General features: G+C 35.8%; 1 protein-coding gene across 1 annotated transcript in view; it reads left to right on the forward strand.

The window, feature by feature from the left end:
• LOC126204174 (uncharacterized) overlaps positions 1–8,232 on the forward strand; it is a 123,680-nt gene extending 115,448 nt beyond the window's left edge. The window contains exon 9 of the mRNA XM_049938580.1: positions 3,008–8,232. Coding sequence (XP_049794537.1) covers positions 3,008–3,935 — 928 coding nt within the window. The 3' untranslated portion in view covers positions 3,936–8,232. The remainder of the gene's footprint in view (positions 1–3,007) is intronic.
• The last annotated feature ends 3,296 nt before the right edge of the window (positions 8,233–11,528 follow it).

An 11,528-nucleotide genomic window follows, 5' to 3' on the forward strand; every position in this document is an offset into this window, starting at 1 on the left:
TTGAGGATTAAACATCCAATTCTTTACACTCTGGGATTCCCAGGTAGTAATAATACCACCAGATTTTCAGTGTGCAAGTTTGCTGTTACTCGTTGATGATTGTGCAGTTATATGATTGTTAAGGAAGCAATAGTGAATTAACAGCAGCTATGGAAATAATTAAGAAACAGTAGTCTGTTAAAAATGCATCTTTGTGGGTAATTGTATAAATGTCCATTTGTAGGGTCTTTTCAAGCAGGAGTCCAACATAGTATGTTACCATTAAACTTGCAAGGAAATGGTCCAACCTAACATGAAATTTTTCACTGAAAGAAATGCACTGGCAAAATTTTAGCCGCTAAGACACAATGCAAGCATTTAAAAAAAAATTAATGTTGCCCAGTTTTGCCACACAAAGAACTGATTATAACAGAATTTTGTGCAGCCCTTGCTGCCTAGTGCATGGGTCAATGAATAAGCAGACTAGACAACAAAATGCCGTGTAGCGTAAGTAAAAAATGTACATATGTGAATATTAAGCACTTAAAACATACCTAAAATGTCTCACATTGTTAACTTTTTGTAATTAGTTGCAGTTCATTTTCGCAGCTAAACTGCTGCAGATATGATTATTACACAAGTGATCAGCAGAAGAGACAAAACTGACGCACTGTATTAATTAGACTTTAATTTGTTGACATGAAAAATTTATAACAATTCCTGTAGTACAATTCTTATAATGATTTTCGAATAATGTATATTTTACTGAATATGTAACAGTTCCTTATTGATTCCCTGAGATAGTCTCAAAAATACAAAGCATCTATTGGATGACTAAACCAGACATTTTCTCTACACAAAGCACACTTGATAAAAGAAAAATTAATGCATTCAGGCACTTCAAAGTAATTACAAGTGTTATTTAGACGGAATTGGGATGGAGAAAGAAACAGTTTTGGCTGTTCTTATGCATATTGTGCTGCGTACTAGGTATATTTGGTAAAATTCATAAAATGTCATCAAGTTTGCACCATTTGTTGGGCCTTCAAGGCCAGTTTGAATGCAATTTAGTTTGAGATTGATGATGCAGACTAACAGTGCACAAATGTTGGAAGTTTAACAGCACTCTTCTGTTGATAATCTGTAATGACAAAGACCTTTTGGAAATTATATTGTCCAAAACTTTTCTGAAGAATGGTTAATGCTGTCAAAAAATTTCATTATGGAGGGCTGAATCTGAATTACATTAACAGTTTTGTCTTTATCGTCCTAAAGAATCCAACAAAAGCAATGACTATTCTCTGCAACTGGTAAGTAGATGCTTTAGATGTAAAATGGAAAATTATTCCTCTAATTTTTTCAAAGTTTGCTAAGTAGATTACAAGATTTTTGCAACTAAGCAGTCTTTTTTTGAATTGTTGGCCCCAAGATGCCTTGAGGTTCTTGAAGACAGATATAAACCTGCAGAGACAGTAATCTTCTGATACATCCATTGACTGCACAAGTGAAACTGTCTTTTTTTGTGCAAGAACTGTGAGCAAATTGGAGGGAAAAAATGACTGGCTGGCTTTATACACAGCTTTTTAAGGAATAACAAAAAGCTATGAATTTGTCTGTAGTAATGCCTATTAATGACATCCCCTGTACATCTTTGCAGTTCATAATTTTGCAACTACCTTTTCTGTTTAATTTTCTGAATCTGCTTAACCATGTCAAAGAATCCTGGACATCAGTACTTTTCATCTCACTTGCAATTTAGAGTGCCTGGTCTTATAGAATTGTTTTAGGAATGGTGCATTGACTCTCATAATCAGTTCTAAAACTTTCACACCTTTGAAAGTTTCATTTTGTCGCATCTATCATACTGTCTGCACATCTTTCTTCTATTTATACAATTTACATTCAGATTTTATGAAATGGAACCAACTTTTCAAACAGCTTAACTTTAAGCATTTTCTCCCTCCTTTGTTTAATGGAAAAATTTACAGCCATTTCTTGGTCACCAAAAGCTATTGCTGTCCATGTTTTCTTTGTGTTAGGAAGCTACTGTATTGTTGCTCTGGACTTTTATTAGAACACAATCACTGTTCGAACCATGATTCATGGAACTGTCAGAGTTATTTCCTCTGTCTCCTAATGTTTTCGCAATTTCTAAAGAAATGTCTACTTCATTTTAATGACTATCCAAGAAATTCTTATTTTATCTTTGTAATGTTGGAAACATTAATTGGATACCACTCTGGAACCTGCATAACAACAGATGCTATTAGCAACCATATATGAATAAAACAAAAAGAATTAATTCAGTTTTACGTCCATTGTTAACACTTAGCGATGTTGCAGAGACAAGTGCTAATTATTATGAATATTAAATGAGTTGCAAATTTGAGTGAATAGTAACTGTGCATGACTGTGACAGTACAAAAATCAGTGGAAATTGAAACTCACTTTACAAATTATGATCACATTGTGAAGTGTATGTGCCCACTGTCTGGTGGATGTGCACTATTGGCTATAGCTACAGCAGGCGTATACTTCCCCAGCCACCAGGTGAGCTGTGAATTTGACAATATTCAACATAAAAAGCAAATAAAATAAAAAAGAACAAAAACTTAGTGTGCCTTAGCAGTGAGAATTTTGACAGTGCATTCCTTTCAGTGTATTTTTCCCGTGTGAAAAATTTCAGTGCAGGTTTCAAAATGTCAGATTGGACCATTCCCTTATTAGTGAATAATTAATGTAGCTTCCATGAGTAGTTTGACAGCTACTTCTCCCTGTCTAATATACAGCTTCACTTATGTCACATCCTTAAATGTTTCATCTCATGATGATTCCTTTGGAACACAATGAATAAACCTAAAAAAACTGTCAACAGTGAACTACGAACAAAATTTGTTAAAAGTGCTGTCATTCATTGCAGCTGCAGAAGTAGCTTTTGTGATAATAAACAGTTTATGTATCATTTTTACTTAAATAACTGAAACTTCAGTTGTGCCAGCTTGATAAGGGGAATTAATTATGTTTCCAGGAATTACTCAGACTGCAGCATCCCGGGAAGTCCATTGATGAATGAAAAGGAACAGCTTGAGCCACATTCTGCTGGAGAGCATGAAGCTGGCTTTGCAGAACAGCTTTCATCTTCTTTTGCTGTTAGCTGTTCCACAAATTCTCCTAGCCACTCAGATACAAATTTCTCTGCTGTGAACATGGATCCTTCTCCATATTCACCAATGCAAGTTTCAACAGATGGCAGGTCGTCTGTGAGTGAAGATTCATTGGTCAGGAGTCCTATTAAAGACCACACAGGCCAAAATTACTACAAAGATAGTGACACAAGCATCTCTGTTCCATCAACTCCAAACAACAACAATAATAACAGACAGTCTGTCACTAATGAAGATGACAAGTACAATTTGATGAACATTGGTGTCACCACATTACAAAATATATTTGGAAACACATTCCCTAATCCCTCTGCATCACCAGACACAAAAAACCACATTTCATCTGATGCAGTAGACAGTGTTTCACTAGGAAGTGTTATTCTTGATTCAAATAAGAACAGTTTAGAGAATACTGCTACCACTGGTGCCAAACTTGATGATGTGCAGAGACATTTTGCAAAAATTAAGAAGACCTCTAGTATAGATTCAACAAGTGATCAATCTCCAGGTGAAACATCAAGTTTGATATCTGAAAAGTGCCGAAGCAAATCTAGGGAAAGTCAAAAGACTCGAGGGCACAAAAAGCGTTCAGCAGGGACTTCTGTTGTGGAAACCCATGGACAAAGAACTGGTCGGAGTAGTACAGGGGTGACAAAGTTTGCAGATACTGGCCACAGAAGTGGGAGGGCACGCCGCCTTGCACAAGACATCTCTCCTCCTTCAGTTAGTGGGTCTTCTCGCTCTGTGGGTACTGACAGCTTTGGTGACCCTGATTTTGGTACTCCAGTCTGACACAACTCACAGAAATGTGAATTTTGACTGAGCATAGCATATGCTACACCCCGTCCATGGTGTCCATCCACTGCCACGTCTACCCTGCTGAACCTATGGAGGGTGCGGTGAATCTAGTTTCAGAACTTCGTTCTGTAGAATAACATATGCTGTGTGCTAGCAACTATTTGAAAATGCATTCCTCCCTCCATTTCAAGCAGCTGAACCTTATTTTCCATGACATTTTTGAAAAACATAGTAGTACATATTACCACAGTATGTTAGGATTATAATACTTATTTTCATTCCATTTGTCTCACTTGAAGGCAATTTTTGAAGTACAACTGCTTTAGAAGCTTCTCTGATTAAATATATTTTGGATACAGTCATAACAAGATTAAGAATTGTAACTCTGTGGGATGTACAATAATGTGTTTGCACACTTAATATCTACACATTTTGTACTTTTACTCTTGTGTTACGTATGTCATTAGCCTTTAAATGATCCTTGAGGAACTAGAAACTAAGCAGACCTTTTGAATAAAGTGTTAATGTTGTTTCATCAACTGCAGTTGTTTTAAGGTTGCAGTTATTCATTTTATATCTTCTGTGGTTTCTACTGAATGGAGCAATTTTAGCAATACCTTTGTTCTTCATTGTGAAGTAAATGTAAGTAAATGCAAGTTGTGTAACTCTCAGTTTCTATTTCTCACATGATACAAATTTTTGAGTGAACATTTTCTTGGTCAAACTTTCTTGCAAAGCATTTGCATTCAATGCATTTGGCAAAAGCCACTGTATCAGTTAAATAACAGGTTAAGTCATTGAAAAATAAATCAAGTTTTGCTATTTGATTGAGAAATAGTGTTTGAGATTTGCATATAGCGCATTATATAAAACTATGCAATATGTCTCATGTAATTCTTCTCTTAAATATAAACATCTATCTTTCTCTCTTGTAGGTAAAATGATGTAAGGTGTGATTATACAGCACTAAATTTTGTAAATAGGATATATTTGTTAATTTTTATTTAAGAGAGGTTATTGTGTATCTCCTGTAGCTCATGTGTATTGAATAGTGTTCTTACTTTATTTTCATATGGACACTGAAAGAGTGATTACTTGGTGCTCTGTTACTGGTCAGTACCATTGCCCTTACAGAAATGTCTGTATAACAATTACAAGGTGGTAAAGTTCATTCTGTTTTTAGCAGCTCTTTGTGTGCCTCCACCACAGCTTTAGCTTGTCAGGTAAATGATGAAATCTGATTGGATGGCCAATACATCTAAAGGTTACGTTAATTTGTTAGATACATAAAATTTTAATAAACAATAAATTCCCTAGTGAACAGAAATGGGAACTGGGAATGAAGTCTTACTTAATGACAAATTATCACTTACATGACAACTGAAACTGTGTGTTTAGTTGTTTCAGTTGATTTTTAAAGCCAGTAGTAAGATTTTTTGACTTAAGTGTGGGGGTTTTCAAAACTTACTAAGGAGAATTACAACAGGAAGACACAGGTAGTCCTGAGTGAAAGGTTATTTGTCAGACATAGCTATCAGGTTCAGTGTGTTGCAGGAAAAGACATGGCACAATAAAATGCCAAGTGAATGGAGAAATATATTGTTTCTCTTTGGGGTATATATTGTTTGGGATATACAGCTGAAAAGGTATTAACTGTAATCGCAAACTCTTGGTGTAAAGCCCAGAAAAAATTTGAAATGAAAAGAGCCTAAAAAGGTCATAGAAGAGATTTGTAGTAACACTGCAAGAGACTGCAAACAGAAATTTTGATGTGCAAACAAAGATTACCAACAAAGGCCTAAACAAGGAAATGCATTAGAGAGTTTTTCACATTGTCAGAATGCACATAGATTATTGAAATTTAATGAACAAATTGCCATGTCATAAGAAAATTACATTATTTAATGTCACTATGCTATTAAGTACACTACAAATTAGCACCTTTTGTTGATTTTCCTATGTGAAATGTGACTGAGAAACTACATACACAGCACTAGAAGATGTGAGTGCCCTCTCATAAATAACTCTTCTGAACAATGTCCTTTTTATTACTAATTTTGTATTTGGATTGTCTAAGTAGCAATAATGTTGATTAAATACCATAAGTGGAAGCATTATGACAGCTCAGTCTTATTGGTGAATGCCCCAGTTTATTTTCTTTCCACCACAGTGTGGCACATTATAACAGTAACAACTTGGATCTGTCCGTCATCAGATACAAAACTGTCTCTCTCTCTCTCTCTCTCATGAATAAATAATGTCCTTGCCATAATACAACAGTAAATTTTCACTTACAACATTTCTGACATCTGCTGTTTAGAAATCTCTCTCTCTCTCTCTCTCTGTATCTGTTTATTGATACTTGCCAACTCCTTCATTTTTTATTAGAAAATACCTCACAGAAAATGTACAGCACTTGATGTGACTACTGCAATTACTTTTCTGCTCTTGGCAGTTTAAATGCACAATTCATGTTATCTTTTGAGAACTAATTTCATTCTAAGTCAGCATTAAAAAACTCAAATAATTACAATTCTACTTAGAAATTCAAAATCTGAAGTCTGACAGTCAGTTCCCTCACAAGCTTTACACATACTACTGTGCTCTTGTACTGAGCAAGAAGTTGGCCCAAAACCTAAGACTCAAATTTAAATAAAAAATCTGATATTGGTTGAAGGAAATGCACTGCATGAAATCCTGGCAGCTACAGTAAATTTCAATTTTTGCATTAAATTCCACTTTCTCAATATACTTTTAATATGTAAATTACAATAAATTGTTATTAAATTTTGCTTTCGATTAGGGAAAACAGATGTTTATCATAAAGAGAATGATTTTATTTGATATATTTCACAAAATTATTGTAACGAAAATCCTGACCTGATCCTTGTTTTATGCTGTTGTTGATAAACAGAAACTGAATTAACAAAACACAGATTTGATTCAGTTTTTAAAATCCTGTTGCTGACCTGCAACATAAATATTTGTATATATTATTTACTTGTATTATAAATTTATAACTGCATGTATTAAGTTTTATTTGTTATTTATCAGAACTTTATTTATGTATATGCATAGTTGCAAGTGCACACGAATCAGAATTGTGTGAACAAAACTGTTTCATAGTCATTTTAGCCTTGACTGTACATCACAATTAAGTTCTCAATCCATTGAGTAGTCTGTCATTTTTGTTCTCTCTCTCTCTCTCTCTCTCTCTCGAAATAAATTATTTATTATTCATCTGAAACACTGCTGTGAAATTCACAACTATCAATTTCCCATGTAAAATAAGTTGTAATGTGCAGTCACATGTACTCGAAAGTTCATTCCATTAGTGAACTGACAATGATTTGTTAAAACATATTGGTATCTCCATCATAGCTTTGAAAATCGTGAGACTAAACATAGTTTTGACAGTTTCATTTCTAACCAGTATCTGCTACATAAAATTACCTGAAACATTCTTCACATATTTCACACATTGTGTGCTTTTCTTCCAGTTGCCCATATTTCTCATCTGTCTAAATTCTGACATGGTTCTAAAATCATGAAATGTATATGCTTTATGCCACACTGTTATGAGTAATAAGACAGTTTATTTCTTTTAGTGGCTAGTATATATTCACCTCTCTAGTCTTTGTTTAAAGACACTATAACTTTATATTTTTTCCTGTTTCTTAGGGTATTGTTGCTGGATTTAGTATTAAATGTTCAAAAGAATAGACTTTTACATCTTCCCAGTGGGTCCACTATTGAAATCATGGTTGCTAGATATTTGAAATTTATTTAGAAAAAATTTCACAATTGCACAGAGTGTCTTGTTCTGGTTTCAGACTATCATGCCTGTTACGGCATTTGCATATCTTATGGATTGAGTTATACCTCTTTAAATCCCCTAGTTAGTAGTCCATTGCAACCTATTAATGCAAAGAAAAAAAAAATCTGTGGATTACGTTTGTCCACCAACAGATTTTTTTAATGAGAGAGAAGACAAATGTATATTGTGATGATAACTTTTATTCATTTGTAAACAAAAATATGTTGCCCATTAGTGGACTTTTTTCTTAAAAATGGATGCAGTTTCTTTTTTCACTGTCTTCTAAGTGAAATGCAGTTGATTTAGTTGTAACTGCTTGTGGTGCTAAACTGCTGCTTTGTAAAGTGAGGAATGAAAGCTTCCTGTGAATAAAGAATTACATGTTGTAATGTGGAACAGCAAAAGTTTTATTAAGAAAGAATCAAATATATAATACTCTTTAGGAAATTTACTGAAATATTAAAATTTGTTACAACTGCATGCAATAATTAGAAGCAAAGCTTCAAAAGTAAATTAAATTAAATAGTGTGTTAGTATTTTTATTTATCTCCTCAAATACCAGAGATATTATTCTTTCTTATTGACTGTAACAACGTACAATTTACTTTCAATTGATGTACAATCACATCCATTTACTGATGCAGCTTCATGCCAACTCTCACATATTGTCAATTTTTTATTCTCTGATAGCTGAAAGCACAGGGTGTCTCACATACAGCCAAAGTGATATGGCCGCATACACATTTTGTTAGGCATTATATTGGTTTTAGCTAAACTAGGTGAAATAGGAGCAACCTTGGAAAGAATTGAGAGAATATTGTTGCAATATTCAGCATTTTAAATCAGAGTATTAGCAGCATCTGCTAACGGAACTGCACACCTACTAAAACTGTACAAAGTAATGCTTAGGGACCTGAAAAATTCACAATATTACTATGAAATAGCATTTATTAGGTAAATAGTATCCAGATAAACTTTTTTGTCCAAGATAGTTTAAAATAGCTTTATTTTTTATGTATAAATACTGAAAATTTACTCAGTTTTTGGTTACTGGTATTGAGAATCATCTAGTGAAGCACAGTTTCTAGGGATCATGTGTGTAAGAACATGTTTCCAAAATAAAAAGTGCACATGCAATTTTGTACTAGTGCACTCAATGCTCTGGTGTCATGCCAGTTGTGGGCTGTTGAATGGTCTGTACAAAATACATGCCACATAATGCAACATAGGAATCAACCATGGGGGCTAGCATCTCAGTACAAAGGAACCTTTAAAATTAGGTAAGTGGATAGATAATAAAGATGTACTCACCAAGCGGTGACAGAACACACACACACACAATTAAACAAGCTTTCGGAGCCAGTGACTCCTTCAGGCAGAAGGGTTGAAGGGGAAGTAAGAGGGGTGATGGAAAAGGACTGGAGAGGTCTAGGAAAACGGATAAATTTGACAAAGTCATCCAGAACTGCAGGTCAGGGGAGACTTACTGGTTGGGATAAGAAGGAAAGACAGACTGTTGGAGACTGCATTGGATGAGATTTGAAAACCTGAGAGCTCAAAGGTGGAAGACAGGGTAATATGCAAGGCAGAGATTACTGCTTAATATGTTAACACTTACCGTGCGGCTGCCATAATATTACGTCGCGGGCGGAAACGAAGAAAATGCGGCCGCCGTAATATTACGTCCCGCCGCATTCCACATTGTTTTAGTGTTTCAAACACATTGTTAGCGTTCTCGCTACAACCTGTAGGTCCTGTAATGCTTGTAGTTCATCACATTGGCGCTAGATCGCAACACCTATTGAGGTAATGCGATATATCCGTATATATTTCCGAACGAATTCACGTGTCGATTTTGGCGCTAGTATTTTGGTTTTAGCTTGTTTATCTTCTTTTTACTCACAATGGCGAGTGATGAGGATGCAAAACTTCAAAAAATGATTGAAGAAGTACTTGCTGAACCTGCTGAACTTGGTAAGGAATTTCAAAGAAAGTTATCAGCCAGGTGAAGCGCTAACCCTTGATGAAGGTATGTGTCCTTTCAGAGGGCGTGTAGGTTTCAAAGTTTATATGGCTGTTACGTTCTGTATTATTTCAGACACAGATTTGTCGTCAGATGAAGGTGAGCCACCGCCTGTGTTCCCCCCCACTCATCATCGAAAGAGGCCAAGATTGAGTGACATTGCACAGGATGACTGGACTATAGTGGATCAAACACCAAACATTTTGTTATTTACAGTGTCTCATGGTGTGCTAAATAATGTAGGACTCGGTCAGTCTAGTGAATATTTATATTTTTTTCTCATTTTATAAATGCCAGGGTTATTTCAGTTATGAAGGAACAAACAAACTTATATGCTAGACAGAAGCTGGCCACACTGAGAGCACAAAACAAATTAGGGCCCAATTCTAGATTCAAGCAGTGGAGGACACTAACAATTGCTGAAACAAAGACGTTTCTGGCTATTATCCTCCACATGTCAATCAGTGAGAGGCCAAGTATGGCCAGTCACTGCGGTAGTGATCGAGTGGTTAGCTGCAATTTTTGCCCCAATATTATGCCAAGGGACAGATTTCTGAATATTTTGTCTATGTTCCACATAAATGACAATTCAAAGCAAAAAAAAGAAAGGTGAAGTAGACTTTGATGCCCTTCATAAGGTCAGGCCTCTTCTGGATGACTTGGTAAGGAATTTCAAAGAAAGTTATCAGCCAGGTGAAGCGCTAACCCTTGCCGAAGGTATGTGTCCTTTCAGAGGGCGTGTAGGTTTCAAAGTTTATATGGCTAATAAGCCAAAGAAATATGGCATGAAGCTATACATTCTTGCAGAATCCAAAACTGGGTACATTTACAACTTTGAAGTTTACCACGGAAGGGACGATAAACTGGACAACAGTGCTTCTGCAGTGGTAAAGGGATTGCTCGGCTCACTCCAAGGTAAGGGCCACACTGTATATGTTGACAGAATTTACATCAGTGTTCAGCTAGCCGAAGAACTGGCTAGAGCCAACACTGGTCTTGTAGGGACTGTAATGCCAAACAGAAAAGGATTGCCCAAGGCTCTCAAAGAGGGTAAACTCAAAAAGGGTGAACAAATATTTCGCCGCAAGAACGATGTGCTAGCATTGCGATGGAAAGACAAGAGGGATGTGTGGATGATAAACTGGAAGAGAAGGCAATGAGAAGTTGAAACCAGTGGCAGTGCTGGATTACAGCAAACATAAAGCAGGTTTAGACCTTTTTGATCAGCGTCTTTCATATGGAGCACTTGATCACAAAACAGTGAAGTGGTGGAGAAAGCTTGCCTTCCACTGTATAATTATGGCAGTTTCCAATGGTTGTATTTTGCACAATTGCATCAATGAGAAGAAACTGAGCACTCCTAAGGTGATACAGGAGGTCTGCACTGCGTTAGTGTTACAGAGAGGAGAGAGAATTGAGGATTCTCATGGATCTGCAACGATTGCTCGATTGTCGCAGAAACATTTTCCGAACTGTGTGGAAATGGCAGAAGGGAAGAAGAAAGCACAAAGACGTTGTGTAGTGTGTAGTGGAAAACAAAAGAACGTCACTGGGAAAGCTGGGAGGAAAGATACTTCTTATGAGTGCAGTGAGTGTAATGTAGGTTTGTGTGTCACCCCGTGCTTCAAGTTTTATCACACTGTGGTTCACTATGCAAAATAGCTTATGTGTATGTAGCTATGCTTTATGTGCAAATGGGTTAACAAATCTCTTTTCAGTGTCAAATGATCACATTCCAAAACTTATT

This window comes from Schistocerca nitens, chromosome 9 (assembly GCF_023898315.1).
Source record: "Schistocerca nitens isolate TAMUIC-IGC-003100 chromosome 9, iqSchNite1.1, whole genome shotgun sequence".
In the NCBI taxonomy this organism is placed as follows: Eukaryota; Metazoa; Arthropoda; class Insecta; order Orthoptera; family Acrididae; genus Schistocerca; species Schistocerca nitens.